This window comes from Elgaria multicarinata, chromosome 1, assembly GCF_023053635.1.
Source record: "Elgaria multicarinata webbii isolate HBS135686 ecotype San Diego chromosome 1, rElgMul1.1.pri, whole genome shotgun sequence".
NCBI lineage: Eukaryota > Metazoa > Chordata > Lepidosauria > Squamata > Anguidae > Elgaria > Elgaria multicarinata.
In genome coordinates, this window is record NC_086171.1 from 156,995,180 (window position 1) to 157,014,520 (window position 19,341).

Genomic DNA, 19,341 nt, shown 5'->3' on the forward strand with positions numbered 1-19,341 from the left:
AACGCAGTTCAACAAGAGCAAGAGACCTGCCAAATAGAGGGCACTGATAGGGTCTCTAGTAGACCAACCAAGGCATTGCTACCAATGGGAAAGTGCTATTCCTTGAAGGCAATCTTCACTGCCTTTTTACAGACCTGCTCAGGAGAGACCAGTGGATGAGAATGCACAGGGAGTTCAGACCTTCCTGGATTGCTTGTGTCAATGCTATGCACAAGGGCTCTGACTCAGTTTTTGCTTTGAATTGGAACCCAGATACACCACGTGGCAGAGACACCTATGAGCAGCCAGCTTCCTCTCTTGGAGCTCTGCATGCTCTTCCACTTCCTCCTCCTGTCTGGTGACTTGTAAAACATTAGTACGAGGTAGACAAATCCAGTCTGACTTGTTTATTGTTTCCTTTCACCTTCTGCCACCATCCAGAATAAGAGATGTTAAAACAAAAAGTTGGGTATTGGGACAGGAATGAGAGCTGCAGAGCAAAGAAGATTGGCTGAGTGGTATTGTGGTGCTCTTTCCGTGCAGGTCACTGCGATGTTACACCAGTGCTTCTGTCCATCTCCAGCGTGGGAAGCTTCCCGCCTGACATAGGCTGGAGTGCGAGGGCTTTTTCCTGTCCTTGGATTTGGTCTCGAAGATGCTTGATTTCCAGTCGCTGCATTTCAATGATCCTTTCGGTCTCCTCCTCTGGATTCAACCGCAGGATGCCTGGACTATGCTGCCGATCAGGGGAAGGAGCTGGAGGAAATGGAAAGTCAAACTGATTGATAGCAACTATAGAAAATAGTTGCCAGGATGGGGGATATCCAGAAATATAAGACAAAGGACAAAAGGAAAACATGGACATTCTCATACTTAGTAATACGATTGGGGTGGGAACAGGCTCCTTCCCCAGCCCTGTCTTTTCACCTTTCCTCTCACAGTGAAGAAGCAGTTGGAGGAGTAAGGAGAAGGAATAGGAACCTCTGCCTGCGTTGTCCTCTCTCCCTCTGGGAACTAATGATTTAGTCCATACGGACTACTTTGATGTGAAGTAGTGGCAACAGTGGTGGAAAGCAGGTGGGCTCACTGAGAGCCACTTGCTCAAGAGCCCCCAAACGAAACCTAGAACCGACACTGAATAGGAATCAAAGTACTTGGGCTCAGGCACACTGCGCAGCTTTGTTCATCTATCATTGTAGCAGAACGCTGTCTCTTAGGAGAAACAGAAAATACAAACATGCATCTAGAATACAAGGGACCTACACATGCTAGTCAATTTTTGATGTGATAAAGTTTTGACAGAAGCTATTCCAAACAAACATTGATTAAAGCCGGAACAGACTCAGGCATTTACCTGAACACATGAGAGCTAAAACTGTGTAGGGGGACAGGACCACACAGGATGGCCCCACCCTCTATGGCTCAGTGCATGCCAGCTCCTCACTCCTTAGTCCCTGACTGTGCCTTGATGAGCGATGAGATCTGAAGGGATATTCTGCTCATGTTTCTGGTATGGATGGGAAAGTAAGGTGTGGGGACGCCCATCACTGTACACAATTTTAACCCCCACACTCTTATAATAAGGCCTTTATACTGGAAGGCAAGATAAGAGTTAGAATGGGATAAAAGGGCAAATGGCAGGTGCAATTTCCATAAAAATGGGACTTCAAATTGGCTCCTTTTATAGATCAATTAGATGGTATTTTTTAGTATTTTTAGATCAATACTACAATAGTACTACAATACTACTGTAGTATTTTTAGATCAATACTACAGCACTAGCACCCCTAAATCTTGAGACATAGAATTTCAATACTATTTATAACCAGACTTAAATGGTTCTATTAGTACAAACCAAAGTGAAGCTGAACCATTTGTTGAAGAGATTGTTTCTCCTACTCCACACATGAACATCTTTCTAAATATTTCCTCAAACCTAACTGTGGGGAGTCTCTAGGACTTGCTACGACTGCTGTCCTGTAGCACTAGAACGGGCAGAGCTGGGGTGGTCGCAGGTGGCAACAGTCTGAGCTTGTAAGGTAGGAGAGACTTACTGCATTCTCTGCATACCGTTATGATCCATGCCCCCATCTCTGGGACTTAGGCAGAAGGGACTTTTCTTACTCTGAGCAGGCTGATACTGACTGGGTTTATACTCCAGTAGCTAGCAAGTGACATGAACCTCAGACCCAACCCTAATATTGGAGATATCAGGAGATATTAGGCTCTCAAGCCACTCAAGAGGCTCTGGCAAGCAGGCAGAGAATGGCTTTTTGAAGGAAAGCATCGAGACAAGCACCAAGAGCAGAGTCCACGTGGCCTGTACATTTCAATGGGACGGTGCCTTCTCATGGGCATTGTATAGTGCAACCTCAGAAGAGTCGGGTTTTCTGAGGTTTATTTTGTAACGCTAAAACTGAGAAAAGGAGCGGGAAGACGCACAGGAGGCTGACAGCATCATCAAAAGGACCCGTGAACATCTGTGAGTAGTCAGTAACGAGCATGCAATAAATCTCCCCAACTGTGCTTTATCAGAGCACAGTGTGCATTCCCCCCCCCCAAGATGTTTATAACTGCCAATGTCCAGTTCCTTCTAACATCTGCAGAAGATGGCTGAGGGGAAGCATCAAGGTGTGCTCCAAGAGAAGGAACTCACCGTATACAGACCAATGCCTGGAGAGGCCCTGGTAGAGCCTCTAGGAAAAATACAGCCAAAGGAAAGAGATGGAAAGAGCAGAGGAAAATGGGAGCTAAAGAACAACAGTAATCACCTGTGGATTGGGCTGATTGCTTCCTGTGTTTATTAAGGAGTCCCAGAGTTGACTGAAGCTCATGGACTTGAGTGCGGGTGACCTTCAATTCTCTCCGCAACTCATTTATTTCCTTAATGAGGCTCACATTTTCCTGTAGGATCAAGATACAATACAGCCTGAACTGATATTGTTGCTCTACAGTATCCTGATAAAGACCAAAAGAGTCTTTATTGGGAGTAAAGAGTTAGCATGTTGGGCAAAAGTGTATTGACAGGCGGGATAATAACAGCAAGGACTAAATGAAGCAGATGAGGTGGGTGTGAAGGATTGGAGCAATGGCCCATGCAGACTTCACATCGGCAAGGGCTGTATTACCTTTTACAGCAAAATCTTAGTATATCATCCTCAAAACTCTTTCTACCCCTGCCATCCCTCCAAGAGATGTAGTACTCCCCCCTTTTAAAAAAGATGCTATTAGTTTTCTAAGACAAAGAGATATAGTACTTTTCAAACTGATATTTGGAAAGCATTGTTCAGACTGCAATTTCTGCATCTTCTGGGCCTGGGGATGTATAGAGAGGCTCTACATGGAGCAAGTGGAATGTTCCCCAAACAGTGGGTTGGAAGAGTGGACCTCACTCCCTGTGTTAATACCTGCATGATGCGCACATAGTCTGCACGATGGATCTCGCCTTCTTTTATCACCTTCTTCTTCAGTGTTGCCAGATTGCGCTCAAGATGCTCTCGCTGTCGTGTATACTCTTGATGCAAATCTGTGTCAACCCCAACAATCTCTACCTGAAGAAGCAAAAGATAAAAGAAAAAAAAGACTTCAAATGAGGTAGTGTGGGGATCTGCTGGTGAGAAGGAACAACTCTCACTTACCATATCTGCCTTCTGCACATACTTTTCATAGATATCCCTGATGCTTTCCTTTAGTTTCTTAGGCTCCTGGATGAGGCCTACACAGTTATGAAGGTCTGTTTTAAATCGTTTGATAAGCGCTTCCATGTCTCGCTCCTAGAATCAGAGGAACATTAAAGCTAGATTCACAGAATACATTGCCTGTTGGCTAGGCCTCCTTGTTCTGGCCCAAACAGAGTCTCACATCTTGTCTGTGGAACACATACCAGCCAGAGAGCAATCAACCCACAGGGATGGTGGTTGACCTGCCCTTTAGACCAATCCGTCTCTTTTAATGGGTTGATATTGGGCCAATTCAGCATGCTTATTCATTGCCTGAAATCCATTCTCTGGATGACTTATCAGTGGGTAACTGATGGCTGAATGTGTGAACTGTCTTCAGTGAAAAGCAGGGCATTGTGTTTGAGAAGGTATGAAACAAGCTGAAAGGCTGTGGTGTTTGAAGTAGCTGTTCCACATATGAAAGTCATCATTTGATGTGACAGTCATCAAGCCATGGGCATGCATGTGTGTGTTAAGTCATACATTAAGTGATCTATATTAGAGCAGCCCAAATTCATTTTTTATTACCTTGCTCTGCTAGGAAATACAAACACTAGACTCAGTGGAAGAATAATATAATTAGTATTACAGAATCACAAAGAGAGACAGGAACTTTGGAGGTCATCAGATGATCTATACATGTAGTTCAAAATGGGCCAATAACTTCTCTATCTTTAGAAATAACTGGCACATTAATTTTTAAAATTGAATGCTATTTTGTTACTTATACTAATAAGCCTTTAGTACAGAAATATATTAAAATATATAAATGTACATTATGAAAATGGTAAACATAGAACATACAAATGCAAAAATGACTAGTACAGCTTTAGAATACAGTAAATGTCAATAGCAAAGGTGTGTTCAAACAGCATTAGCCACATGCCTATAGCATAGGTAGATGCAATGATAATCTTTTTCAGATTAATATCTCTTGGCAAAGTAATATGCAACTCTTTCGCATTACCAGAACTCTTCAGGCAACACTGCAACATCTATTTTATATCTCTCATAGTGACATGAACACCTTAGTCACTCCTGAGACAATCACCTTTTGCATCTCTTTGTGCATCTCATTGTCTGTGGCTTTCAGCTTTAGCCGTAGTTCCGCTATGTTCAGTTCCAGCTGTGTGTTCTGCTTGTGGAAATGTTCCAGCTCTCCTTCCATCTGCACAGAAGCATGAAGAGAGATAAATTGTGAAGGAGACCTGTGACCTGAAATAGGATTCAAGCAGATCCACCCTCAGAGCAAAAAGTGGGCTGGCTGATTTGATTCTCACCTCCTGGATCTGCTCCTTCATGGCTTTGATATCATTCTCACGTGGTTCTATTTGTTTCTTCAACTCCTTTATTTTGTAATCTAGTACAAATTTGAATTTCTCTAGTTCCTGATTTTTTTTCTTCAGATCATAAATTCGCTTCTCCTGAGGAAAATAATGCAGGCATGTTAGCGAGAGAAAGGTGTCTAAAGAGACATAGGGACCTCCCACACTTTCAACCCTAGACCATCAGATAGGGCAATGGAGTCAGAAGTGATTTGTGTGGGGCAACAACATTGAGGGAGGGAGGAGGAACAGAGTCAGAGATATCAGAGAGTAGAGAACTCAGACTGGGAGGCAGACAAAGAGGCCTTGTTTGCAGAGTCAGACCTTTTCTGCCAGTTAGAGATTTGGGCGTAGTGAGGTGGAAAAGAAAACCAGGGAAAGCACAGCCCAAATCTCCCAGACACCTCACCTTGTCTTGAATGGTCTCATCTCTTTCTTGAATCTCTCTCTTCAGCCCCTGGATATCTTTTTCTAAGGCCTTAATGACTCCTTGCAACTTCTGCTGCTCCAATTTCATTGCCTCTATGTCACTACAGCGCTCTTCAATCTCTTTCTGGAGACTGTTGAACTAGTAAGAAAAACATGTGTTATCTGCCGGGCTGGAGACAGTGAACCAGTATCTCATTCAGCAATAGCACTATAAGAATTGTTGAAAAGAACCAATCAAAGCCATAACAAGCTAGACTTTTCCATCTCCTTTTAGAGAGCTACTACACTAACAAATGATCACATCACATCAAAAGACTGATTCTCACCAAGTATATTCAGTGATCACAAACCAGGAGTTACAAACTATGCAAAGTGAATGACTGAGAGACCTCCTCTGTAACAGTAAATGCAAGGTAGATATTTATGAAAGCGTATTTGACTAAAAATAGTGCATTTGAGCAAAAGCAGTCATGTTAATTGCATGGAGTGCTTTTTAAAAAATTAAATAGCATATATTCCCACCCACCCACTCCGTTCCCAATTTGGATGAGGATCACAGTGTGTGTGTGTGGGGTGGGTGGGAGAGTAACCATACCTTTTGGCCATGTTATGGTCCCAGTCTGGATCACTTTATCCTCAAATGACTGCGATTGCCCAAGGAAAGAAGCTGCCATTGATGCCAATGGCTGCTTTTCTCTCCGGTCAAATAGCAGCTATGGGGGAACCTAATCCAGAATGGAACTGCAGTCCAGGCAAAGGTGTGAAGCTCCCCTTGCCCTTGTTGCAATCATAATCTGGACTGAGGCCTCCTCAGCTGCTATTTAGTAAAGAAGAAAGCAAAGGTGCAAGGGCCATTTATACAATTAATGTTTAATTAAACTCTTTGCTGGCATTTCAGTGGTTAGCTAAAACTTGGCATTTTAGGAAATATTTTGTACTAGCTGAGGGTGACTGGAACTGTTTTTTTTCTTTTACTACTGGAATTATATTGACATATCCGTGGCTGTGTTTTTAATATAAAGAATTTGATAAAGAGTTGTATTCTAAAATTCTGATGTTTGTTTTAAATAGTTTTATTATATCAGTATACTTTTGTGTTATTCATTGATGTTGTATACCATTTCAACTGACATGTTTTTGGCAGAAAAAGTGGTATATGAATCTTACTAAAATGTATAAATACAAACCGAAAGCATGATAACCTGAAAAAGCTAAGCCTACCTTCTTTCTCATAATTCCTGTCTCCCCCTTTAGTCGCAGATTGGATTCTCTTTCCTCCCGAAGCCGCCTCTCATATTTGATTTTAATATCTTGTATTTCTCGATCTTCATCTTCTTCTATCTGTTTCTTTGTTTCCTCAAATTCTCGAAGCTGCTGTCTTAAATCATCCTGAGCCTGACCATTAGGAAGGACAAAAGCAAGAGGGAAGAGTGAAAGGAATATTAGGGATTGCCTGGCAGAGGCAATACCCTTGGCTAGCCTAACCAAGAGGCAGACTGATACCAAGGTCCTGGGGATGCTAAGGGTGTCACTGACTGTAGCTAGAAAGGACACACTAGCGTGGCTGGACCAATACCTGTTGAGAATATTTTTGTATATGCATAGTGCCATGTAATTTAGAAAATGCAGCTTAGAAGTACTTTGAGATAGCATCTCTGTGGTGGTGAAACTTGATGGGTGGGATCCCTTTCCAGCCACTGCAATGCTCATACACTACTTGCTTGCAAAGGATAATGCTTGTCATACACAGACTGAAGCGCTAAGAAGTCAAAGCCAGAACTAGGCCAGCCTGACTATGAATGTCTGGTGTGATCTGTAAGGCATACATTAAATGTGGTACTTATTATTTTTTGACATTTATGTACCACCTCATCAGTTAAAAGCCATCAAGGTGTGTACAAAAGACTAGAAGTTCTGGGACTGGGATGGGACAGGGTCATCCAATCAGGAGAACATGGCCAGGAGGGCACACTGGTAAGCACTTAAAGTCAGAGTGGAGTCAGTGGCAGGCAGAAGACTCAGGGTGCTGAGTCATTACTAACTTCAATCATAGTGGGAGTTCTGTGCCCCTGTATGCTCTCTCTCTCTCTCTCTCTCACTCTCAAACAGAGCATTCACAAACACAGGGTTATGTCTCCATTGATTCAGAGAAAGTTATGTCCAACAGTGAAGGAGCAACTAGGAACTGGTCTGAGTGGAAATCTTTCCTGGATTCCACTGCCACTGATTAAAAAATAAAATGTATACAGCTCATACCTCTTCCAGCATTGTGCTTTTCTCAAGCAGCTTTGCCTCATAATATTCTGTCAGCTCCTCCAGTGCCTGGCTCTTGTTCTCTTCCATTTCATGAATCTGCTTCTCATACTCCTCCTGCATGCGTTGGGATTTCATTTGCAGCTCCTGGTACTTCTCATATTCCAGCAGCAGCTTCTGATTGTTGCCAGATTCTAACCAAAGGAGTGAGTAAAAAGAAGAAAAAGAATGCACTAGAGAGTGATAAGGTGTGTCTTCTCTTCTATGATTGGTCCTCAGTCTTCAAACTAGCAACAAGGGAGCATTTTTACACCCACGTCTGTTGGTGCTTGCCCTTGTGAACCTCTCATTGCTCCACTCTAGCTCATACCATTCCCACATCACTACTAAATTTGAAATTCCATTTGTGTGACCTTTTACAGGTATCTCTACACAAGAAACTTCCTACTTAATAGTTTTGACACCCCAGAGATAAAATCAGAATCATGGGAGATGAACTCATTTTCCCCACAAAAAGTAGGCATGCAGAGGAAACCTTTGCAGATATAAGGATGGTATAGACTGCACCGCTCGTGCTGTCTCTGCAGTATCCTTAATATATGGATGGGCAGGGGAAAAGTACAGAGTAAAAATTTGGCTCTGTATGGCTTGTAGAAATCCGATGCTTTGGAAAAACTACCACCAATCTTCAAAAATTCACCTGCCTTACCATGCCCTATGCATGAATTTGCATCTTTCTTCACTAGGTTTTTCATTTCTCCCTGCCTTCATTGCCAGGGAGATTTAATTATAATGAAAAATGAGTTTAATCCATATACATTCAAGAATATTATTCTAAAAATGTCTGTTTAGACTCTGGCCTATGAGTTACCCCCTATAGCATGACAGATAAGGCTCAGGGCTGTGAAAAGGTTTCATTAAAAAAAAGTTTTCATTCTTCATCCTTCATCATGAGGACTGAAGTCCTTTCCCACATTCTGCAGGCAATTATTATTTAAGGTCTTCCTAACCTAGGTCTTGCACCTCCTTTGACTGCTTCTCTATTAGTTCTGCAACTTGCTCCTGGTGCTGCACTTCCTGTTTTTCTTTCTCTGTTTTTAAAACCTGAAATATATAAAGTTGAAAAATTCATCTGAGACCAAGCATGCCAATCTTCAATCCCTTCAAGTGATTACTTCATTGGAAAGGATAGGTTTATTAAACAGCAATGCTAAGAGGTGCAATTGCTGTTTGACCCACACCTGGTTTTTGGTTTTCAACGATTCCATTTCCTGGATGAATTTCTCAGTTAATTCTTTAATCTTTTCATTATAATTCATGTCCTTGAGACGTAGCTGGTACTCGTTTTCCATCTTCAGCTCCTCTACACGTGTTTTCAGTTCTAGCATGATCTGAGTCTGTGGAGTAAGGGATTATGAGTGTTAGCAAAAGAAGTCAGATAGACACCCCCATCCCCACCCCACCCCGCAAAACAGTTCTTGTGCAGAGAATTTGCCAGAACTGTATCTTAGGGCTGCTTCACACATTGACAGTGCAATCCTATGCTAGTAAACTCCATTGAGTAAGTGCATATTCGATTGCAACGTATGGATATGTGTTATGGCTACACATAAAATATTTTGTGTATCTGAAAAATTGTCATGTGTCAAGGCAGCATCTGTGTTTCTAGGCAAACATTACAGGCACATTCAAAAACAAACATGCATTTGCTGTATCTTGTGAAGCAGCTCTCAGGGGTATGGAGCAATGTGGCCGAGGACCTAAGTTTTTGGTCTACAACACTCAAATCCTGCATTATAGGTTTCATTCTAAAATGTGTAGCATCTCTCTGCTAGGGCCATAGTTCCTACTGGATCAGTGCTGCCCACACACTGGGATTGGTTGTACAGCACCATGTACATTGATGGTGCTATATAATTAAATAATAATAATAATAATAATAATAATAATAATAATAATAATAATAATAATATAATAATAATAATTGGTTGATATCCAGCCATCTGATAGTGTCCCATTATCCACTTGGAAACTCTTTAGGGGATCCTCAAAGCAATACTTAAAAGTTATGTACTGACCTTCTCTTCCATGTCTGTTCTAGTGATCAACACTTCATCAGAGTATGGCACATCTCTCTCCCGTTTCAGCCCCCGTCCCTCTTTATCATATACTTTCCAGATAATTATGCAGCCATCCTCTGCAGATGTTAGCAGGAACTGATCATCAGCAGTTAAGGACATCTGGGGAGAGGGGGGAAATGTACACTGTACTCTGATAAAACCCAGTTGGAGAGATTTCTGGCATACTCTTTACTGGCTACTCACATATGTTCGTGGGTCCTTTTGACGACACATCCTGCACATTTTCCTGCTTTTTCTCAGTTTTAGCGTCACAAAATAAACCTCAGAAAACTCGACTCTTCTGAGGTTGCGCTATAAAATGCCCACTAGAAGGTGCTGTCCCATTGAAATGTACTGGCCACGTGGTCACTGCTCTCTTCTCTGTGTAATTATGCTCATTTCAAATGTGGAAGAGAACCAGGAAGAGAGCAACGGTATAGAAATGCGATCCCCCCACCCACCCCACCCTCTGAAGAGACACGATGAAAGGAAAGGCCCATGGCCAGAATCAGCAGAGAATTTGGCCCTGGATTCACAAGGTTCATTAAGATAAACTATAGGTAGGGTGATCACTACTTAGCAACTTTCCTTCCTCTGTGAATGGCTTTGCCCATCACAAGTATACACACAGAAACAGGAACAAGTCATGCTTCCTCTTCTTGCACTTCCAGGACAAGACATGAAAAGAGAACTTGCGCGTCTTCCCCATGATTAGATGTGTGAGCTCTGGACATGAGCTTCACCATGGATGAGGCACATACATTTTCTGTTCATAAGTTATCGTAGAAATACAAAAGAAGGAAGTGTTATTTACTCATATGTCCTCAGAGTAGGTGCAACTGGTTTGTGTCTCCCAAACTTTCTCAAAACGTGCAGCCATGTGGGTTAATTCAAGATCAGCACTCTTGCTGCATCCATTATGCGGGAGTGCGCACACAACCAACTTCAATAAAGAAAACGAAATAGATTATCCAATTCAGTATTATTTTTGAAAGATGAACATAAAAGATGGATCATAAATTGTCAGTAGAGCTTCCTGAAGAGATAATCAAACTCAAGCTAGTACAGATAATGTAGATGGTGGTTTTACTAGATAGTTCAAGGAGAGAGTGAAAAATACTACCTTATTTTGCCCATTTTGAAGCACCCGCTAACTGCAGTTACTAGTCTGAAATGCATCATGTCTGACTAGCTGCAGTCTGCTCTTAGTGAATAAGGCTGCATTCCCCTTCTCTAGCTTTTTCACCATGACATTGTGGAAAGAGAGATAACAAAGTATGCTGTATCTCTAAAACTGGGACTAGCACAGCCTGTTCCAACATCAACCTCACTCCAAATCCCCAGAAATTACTTGTCAGCTTAGAGCCTGTGATTTGGTCACGAACTGCTGTGTAAACACATAGATTACCTCTAATACAGTGCAAATTGCACAGGACAGCTATTTATTAGCACAGAATGATACTGACTTCCTATTGTACATTGTAATGGTTTTCAGTTCATTAGCCCTTACTTGTAAAACATATACCTCTTCAGTCATACCTCCTCTCACTCACTCCACTATGCTCAAACTCATCCTGTCAGCTACCTTTGCCTCCTCCAATATCGATCTCAAGCACTGTCTTTTGCTTAGTATCCCCTTATTATCCGTCTCTAGTCTTGTCTTTCTAATGAGGTACCACAGAAGACCAATTTACTAAAAAGCTCATGCCATTTTATGTGCATGTACATGCTCTCACAGCCTCCCTCTCACCATTATGGCGAATATATCAAAAGTAAACAAGACTCCCAGCTGAAAAAGCAATTTTCCAAAAAGGTACTGCGAGCTTTAGAAGTTAGACGGAACTCATTCCCATTACTTTGCTGCTCACTACTACGGGAATCGATGGTGTTTGGTGTCTTGTAAATTCCATTAAGCAGCCTTGATATATAATATAGATATATTTAGATAGGATTGAATGCTCCCTTGTGGTTCATCTGGTAATATATGTTATGCATCCCTGCATTCTTAGATGCTGTGGACTGAGAAAAAGAAGAGATCCACAAAGGCTAGCGCAATCAAGGTGACTTGGAGACTGATGGAAATGCACTTGGCTTTTACCTTAGTGACTGGACCAGCATGGGCTTGATACTCATTGAATTCCTTGTGCACAGGCAGCGGGTATTTCATAGACCGGATGGTCCCTGCGGAGGTTCCAGTGAAAACCATGCGCCCAGAGCGAGCTACCACTATGCAAGTGTAAGCAACCTCGAAAGCGGGCACTTCTCGCAGTATCTGAAAGACAAGAGACCCGTCAAGCTCTATAGTACTGTGGTTATTTCCTTGCTGCCTCCTTTGCGTCCTCGAGTAGCCGTCCAGCGGAGTTCTTCCGGGTGGTCCGGGGGCTGCTAACATCATCCCCAGCAAATGGGGCCCTGGCTCCGTCAAGGACCCGCTGTGACCTTTTTGCATCACACTTTGAGGACAAGATCGCTTCTCTCCGCAGCGAGCTTGACGTTGTTTTTAGTGCAGCTCCAGTTGAGGTGTCCGATGCCACCATCTGCCCAATTTTGTGGGATCAGTTCCAGTTATTGCAGCCTGATGATGTGGACAAGGTGCTTGCAGCAGTGCAACCGACCACTTGCCCTCTCGATCCCTGTCCCTCTTGGCTTATAAAAGCAAGCTGAGGGGGTCTGACTGGGTGGGTCCAGGGGGTGATAAATGCTTTTCTCTGGTAAGGGGTGGTCCCTGCTGTCCTTAAGGAGGCAGTAGTGCTACCACTCCTGAAGAAGCCCACCCTGGAACCAATGGTATTAGGCAACTACCGCCCAGTTGCTAACACTCCTTTTTTAGGGAAGGTACTTGAGAAGGTTGTGGCGGAGCAACTGCAGGCACTCTTGGAGGATACTGATTATCTAGACCCATTCCAGTCTGGGTTCAGATCTGGTTACAGGACTGAATCAGCCTTGGTCGCCCTGATGGATGACCTTTATCGAGAGAGGGACAGGGGGAATGCAACCCTGTTAATCCCGCTCGATCTCTCGGCGGCTTTTGATACCATCGACCATGGTATCCTCCTGGATCGACTCCGTGGGATGGGCATCGGAGGCACTGTGTTACAGTGGTTCTGGTCCTACCTACGGGGTCGTTTTCAGAGAGCAGCATTGGGTGACCAGTCCTCGGCCTCCTGGCAATAGAGTGCTGCAGGGCACCATCTTGTCCCCAATGTTATTTAACAACTATATGAAACCGTTGGGAGCAGTCATTAGGGGATTTGGAGCTAAATGCCATCAATACGCTGATGACACACAGCTCTATCTCCCTGTGACAACTGAATCAGGTGAGGCTGTGCAGGTCCTGGATTCAGCCTAGACTCCGTAATGGGCTGGATGAGGACCAATAAACTGAGACTGAATCCTGGCAAGATGGAAGCCCTGTGGGTGAGTGGTTCCCGAGTCCGGGAGACAGGCTCATTGCCTGTTCTGGATGGGGTTGCTCTGCCTCTGAAAGAACAGGTTCGTAGTTTGGGGGTACTCTTAGACCCATTTCTGTCGTTGGAGGCTCAAGTAGCTGCCACGGCTCGGAGTGCCTTTTACCATCTTTGGTTGGTTCGCCAACTACGGCCTCTCCTGGACAGGGATAGCTTGACCACGGTGGTACAGGCATTGGTAACCTCAGGATTGGATTACTGCAATGCACTCTATGTGGGGCTGCCCTTGAAGCTGCTCCGGAAGCTGGAGCTAGTGCAGAATGCTGCAGCTCAGCTGTTGTCTGGAGCTGCCCCTTTCCAGCATGTAACTCCTCTGCTGAGGGAACTGCACTGGCTGCCTATTCGCTACTGGGCCAGGTTTAAGGTTCTTGTACTTGTGTACAAAGCCCTAAACAACTTGGGACCAGGATACCTGAGAGAGTGCCTTCTCCCTTACCAACCTGCCCGGTCACTGAGGTCATCCAAGGGCCTGCTCCTGGTGGTTCCACCTAGATCCATCCTCCGATTGGAATCCACCAGGGGAAGAGCCTTCAGCGTGGTGGCGCCCCTCCTGTGGAATTCCCTGCCTCTGGAGGTCAGGCAGGCGCCAACCTTGTACTCCTTTCGGCGCCTCCTGAAAACATCTTTATTCCAAGAAGGCTTTCTTTAACATGCAGCCTTGGATTTCTGTTTTTGCTTCTTTTAAATTTTGTTTTAACTGTTTTATTGTTTTTATTTTCATTTTACCTTGAACACCGCTCTGAAATTTTTCAATGGGGAGTGGTATATAAATCATCTAAATAAATAAATAAATAAATGTAGCAAACCACAGAGCAAGGATGAATTCTGAACTGGAAAGTAGTGAGGAATTCATAGTTCCACCAGCCAGGCCCACCACAGTGAATGTCCTGCAATTCCGCCCCCAAGTGTGAGAAACCCTGGTCTTCCCACCTAATCTTGGACCTGAGGAGGAAACCATGATGTTTGGGTTGGCTTATCAAGGCCAGCCAAAATGTGTAGACTTCTTTAACTGGCTGCAGTGTTACAAAGAAAATGAGGACTAGGAAAATAACTGGCACCGCGTGGAACAGACCGACAACCTCCGTTTGCTGAGAATTACAGGTGGATACTAAAGGCCACAGCATTGGGTCTGTTAAGATTTAGCTCCACTTCCTCCCACACTGCCTGCCCGTAGGTGCAATGTACATGAGCTCACCGAAGAATCACATATCTCCTTGATGTTATGATCAGATCCAACAGCAAAGACGACTTTCGCATCAGGTGATATCGCCACTCCACTGTAGCTGCAGGACTTAAGTACACACTCAGATTCCCTCTTGCCATTCTGGAGGTTCCACTCATATACTGCCCCATCTGTGCCACAGGAGACAAGCTTATAGTCATCCACGCTCCACACGACTGAGCGTACCTGAGGAGATGGGGAAGAGAATATGCAAGACGCCACATCACAAGGGAAGCTTTGTATTGTGACCATTCAGCTAGTGCCATTGTATTCAAATCCTTTACACTACAAATTCAAAGAACACAGCAGCACCTTCTGCCCTTGGGCCCTTTGCGCTCACAATTTACTCTTGGGCAGTTAGAATAAGTATTTCCATGATCACAACAGCAGACCTGGCTAAGGGGAGCAGGGATCACTTCTAAGCCAGGGTCACGACAGCTCTAACCTCTAGGCACAATAGGATGCACAGCCATTCAGAAGGAAGACACATGGGGCCTAGTTTGTAATAAAGAAAAGAATTCAGCTCTACTGAGTCTTTCACAATTTTAGAGATCCTGTTCTTTTCAAACGTCAGAGTCTCAGAGACATTCTGTTTAACTTACACTTTTACCTGTGTTGTAGCTGTCACTCACTGACCTTCCCATTGTGTCCTTTCAAGTTAATGACATTGTCAAAACTTGTGGTGGAATAAATATGAATCACATTTCCATTTACTGCTGCAAATAGATGACCCCCTGTACTGAAGGCACACTGTAAAGAGAAGCAGGAGAAAATATGGAACAATGAGAATCTACACCACTAACCTCTTTGTGAAGGCACTAGTCATGCAGAATTCAAGGCCATGCAGAAAGCAGCCTCTATATTAATATCCCTACATGGTGACTAAATGCTTCTGTTGCTTAGAAATGTAAAATTTCTGGAAATGTAGAAGCCATGGGGGCAAAACTTGTTTCCCCCCTCATTTTTCCCAGGTAAAATTGAACTTTTAGGGAAATAAAAAAATACACAATACTTATTTTTGTAGTACTCTTTGCAGATCTAAAGTCACTTCGTTGCTTTAGGACAGCCTTCCCCAACCTGGTGCCTTCCAGATGTTTTGGACTACTGCTCCCATCAATCCCAAGCATCATGGCCAATGGTCCTGAATGTTGGGAATTGTAGTCCAAAACATCTGGGGGGTTCAGGTTGGGGAAGGATGCTTTAGGAACATAAAAAAAGAATATGTATAACTTAGTTTGCTCATAAAATTATCATTGCAATTAAATATTTAATTTAAATTCCTTTAAGCAATCTCAACCTATTATTTGAAGAGTGACATTTTATCCTTGTTTCTAAATAATTTCTGTTAAAAAACATCTTATTTTTTGTTTTGTTTTGAAAGATTGTTTCTTGTTGTGGAGTCAATCCCATAGGAACCAGGCTACTGAGTTTGTTTTAAATAGAGTTTATTCTAGTGGTAGCAGTTACAGTTTTTATAGCTGAGGCAGCACTACCTAATGGTGAGGTCTAATTGGGAACTTTATTAAAAACTGTGGCAGTGAGGTCCATAGACCCAAGCCTCCTTATTATTATTATTATTATTATTATTATTATTATTATTATTATTAAAAAGAAGAGAAACATTGGTGAGATAATCCAGATGCATTTCTATATGGTAACACAACCTCCTCTGTCCCACTCATGTCACAAAATTCTCCTCTTCCTCCCCCTCCCTGCTCATGGCATTTTCCAATATGTTCACAAAGTATTTCTGTACATTCCTTCCTTCTGGTGTTTCCCCATTTAACCTTCTCTACCAGTTTCCTTCCCTGAAGTCCTCACCTCTCTGCATCCTCGTACAGTGAAGTCCTTGAAAGCCCGGATGTCATCGATAAGCAGATTCATAAGTCGGAGTTTGTCAGCGAAACCAACCAAAACATACAGGCCACCAGGGTGAAGGGCAAGTGCATACGCCTCTTCTTGGTACTCCTTATAGAGGTCCAGTGTGCTGCAGGGAGAGCAGTCACGGAGGTCAAAGCACAGCGCATGCTTCTCTGCAACAAAGCTGCTGCAGCTAGTGCTCTTCTTGCCGTACTTTGCCTAACAGGTTCCAATGCTGGGCAACAGACCACAAAGGGGAACAAGGACAACTTGGCAGGGCCAAAGACTTATCTGTCCAATTCAAGGCATACAAACAGGGCAGCAAAAACAATCTGGTAATATTTCATACAACAGTAATATTGATATGATGGGGGAGTCCATGCTACCAGGCAACTCAATGAATTCAGAGTCAGACCAAAAGATGCTCATGAGGATTGGGGAACCCTCCAGAACATTTGATGCTTCCCCTCCCCTATGCCGTTCATGTGTGTGTGTGTGTGTGTGTGTGTGTGTGTGTGTGTACATTTACACTTAGCCAATTGACTCATTTAAAATGCTGCCACAATAATTTTTAATAAACAGAATATATTTTAACAACAGATTTCAGCTGTTCAATTATGGTGTCTGACTCAGAACAGTTGCTAAGTTGCTAAACTTGCTACTTTTTTAAAGCTCATTTTCCAAACATCTCGGAATAACTCTGCTCATTGCCCATGAACTCTATAGAATTCCTCAAGTACTTTTCTAAGTAGGTTTTATTACTTGTATGCACATCTCACATTTGAGGAAGTATTAATTCATTGAGACTCGTTTAGAAAGAGAGCAGGCTATTAACTTTAATTTCTTAATCTTCCAGAGAGAGAGAGAGAGAGAGAGAGAGAGAGAGAGAGAGAGAGAGAGAGAGAGACCCGCCACCAGCTCATTATCATGTTAATGTTTTAAGAATAAAGTGAAGGCAAGGTTCGTTACAAGGCCAGCTGAATAGCACGGATAAAGGATGTATCTTTATGATCAGATGTTTTTGTGCAAACATTTGTATCACAATTTTCGACTGAAATAAACATAAGCAGATTCCAGTTGCCTGGAATTCTCTAACTCCCTGGAGAAGAATTACCCTCAAAATACGAAAGGAATAGAGGACATTGGGTTGTAGCCAATCGTACGTTTGTGCCAGTGGAAAACACTTCCAGTTGTACAAGGTAGAGCACTCATTTTTGCTGGATCACACCAAGGGTCTATCTAGTCCAGCACTCTGTTCGCACAGTGCCAGCTGTTGACCAGGAATCCATAAGCAGGACATAAGTGCAAAAGCACCCTCTTGCCCATGTTCCCCAACAACTGGTGTATATAGGCTTACTGTCTCTGATACTGGAGATAGTACATAGCCATCAGGACTAGTAGCCATTGATAGCCTTCTCCTTTTAAAACCATCCATATTGATGGCACTCACTACATCTTATGATTTTTGGTGATCCTTTCTACAAACTACAGCACCCCCACCCACCCCAAAAGATGCTCCTGACTGGGGAACCCTCCAGAACAGTATGGCATAGAGGGGTACAGAAAGTGATGGTGGGGAAAATACCACTCGCACAAAGCTATTATTGGATACAACTCATGCCTTTTACTGTACAGCTTTTTCTCAGGTCTTCTTGGATATTTTTATATCCTTCATTGCTTTGATGCCTATTTATGTTGTCTACAGCACATGAGAGATCAACAAGGGAATGCACAGCTCCACATTCAACTGCATTTGATTTAATGTAACATTAAGTGGCTGTGGCATATTCCCTCATCCATTCATTGGAATCAATGATTCAAGATAATACCTGAATTGAAAACCTGCAAAGATATGGGAATGGATCCAGACTTCAAATTCCATGAACAGAAGGGCTTCTTCTGGCCACAGAAGGTCTTTTATCTAGTGGGAGGCCCCTGGTGGTAGAAGTGGGGAGGGGCAACACTTGTCTATTTCCCCCTCCATCTGCAGCTGCTTGTGCCTTCTGAAAATCGGCTCTGGAGAGTCCCCCAGCCCTGGTACAAACAGGGGGCGGGGAAGGGGATGATAAGCAAAAATCGTCTCCCTTCTTCTGCCAGGAGGAGTAAAGCCTGGATCCAACCTATTGTCAACTGCCTCTACAATCATTTGTTCATAAAAATGAGGTTCTCACAAATGTATCTTGCTTTCTATTGCCTTCTATAAGCATAACTGTGACCTAAAATAGATTGAAATATTCCTTTTATATTTATTTATTTATTAATATTCTCTGACATAAGCAGAAACAACAACAACAACACATTTTTGCCATGTTTATCTAAAGATGGTACAAGGAATGGGCTTTCTAAATTTAACCACTCCAAATATTGTATGCATTTTTCTGGGTTTAGAAGCATTACTTATGTTTATGTTACATAAACGGTGGTCCCATGGCAAACTACAAAAATATATCTGAACTTTGGCCTACTGACTCCATTTCTACTTCAACCACCATCTCTTAATTGTATATTGTTTCCTGAGAAAATAAAGCAGTTTTAATTTATCAGAATAGGACCAAAACATGCTTCTATAGTTGCACATTGGTTCTTCAGTCAATTGGACCTCAATTGGACCACTTCCGAGGAGTGTGAGCGGTGTGGCTGCCATTCCTGGGTCGTTCCTTCTTCCCCGCAAGTAGCAGGGCCGGGCATGGAGCTGCATGGGGAGGCTCCGTGCCAATGGGGGTGGGGCAGCTATTTTGCCATTTCCTTACCTTTTTCTGTGTGACTGGCTCCTCTTTAAAAATAAATAAATGGTGCCCGCGATGACCCTCTTCCGTTCCGGGACATCGCGTGGCCGTCTAGATGCTGGGGGAGGATCGCGGAAGCACGTAAGTCCACAATGCTCCCCCCTCCCTCCATCTACACCTTTAGGTGTAGACATGCCCATGGTCTTTGAAGAAAAGATACTGTACATATGTGCAAATCAAA

General features: G+C 43.1%; 1 protein-coding gene across 1 annotated transcript in view; it reads right to left on the reverse strand.

The window, feature by feature from the left end:
* Nucleotides 1–387: 387 nt before the first annotated feature.
* CFAP57 (cilia and flagella associated protein 57) overlaps nucleotides 388–19,341 on the reverse strand; it is a 30,934-nt gene continuing 11,980 nt past the window's right edge. The window contains exons 7-22 of the mRNA XM_063140346.1: nucleotides 16,336–16,501; nucleotides 15,151–15,264; nucleotides 14,488–14,700; nucleotides 11,924–12,097; nucleotides 9,784–9,945; nucleotides 8,947–9,102; nucleotides 8,716–8,809; nucleotides 7,709–7,899; nucleotides 6,674–6,847; nucleotides 5,433–5,591; nucleotides 4,979–5,122; nucleotides 4,750–4,866; nucleotides 3,618–3,752; nucleotides 3,387–3,530; nucleotides 2,751–2,883; nucleotides 388–735 (exon numbers count right to left, since the gene is read on the reverse strand). Of these exons, the coding sequence (XP_062996416.1) occupies nucleotides 524–735; nucleotides 2,751–2,883; nucleotides 3,387–3,530; nucleotides 3,618–3,752; nucleotides 4,750–4,866; nucleotides 4,979–5,122; nucleotides 5,433–5,591; nucleotides 6,674–6,847; nucleotides 7,709–7,899; nucleotides 8,716–8,809; nucleotides 8,947–9,102; nucleotides 9,784–9,945; nucleotides 11,924–12,097; nucleotides 14,488–14,700; nucleotides 15,151–15,264; nucleotides 16,336–16,501 (2,488 nt within the window). The 3' untranslated portion in view covers nucleotides 388–523. The remainder of the gene's footprint in view (nucleotides 736–2,750; nucleotides 2,884–3,386; nucleotides 3,531–3,617; nucleotides 3,753–4,749; nucleotides 4,867–4,978; nucleotides 5,123–5,432; nucleotides 5,592–6,673; nucleotides 6,848–7,708; nucleotides 7,900–8,715; nucleotides 8,810–8,946; nucleotides 9,103–9,783; nucleotides 9,946–11,923; nucleotides 12,098–14,487; nucleotides 14,701–15,150; nucleotides 15,265–16,335; nucleotides 16,502–19,341) is intronic.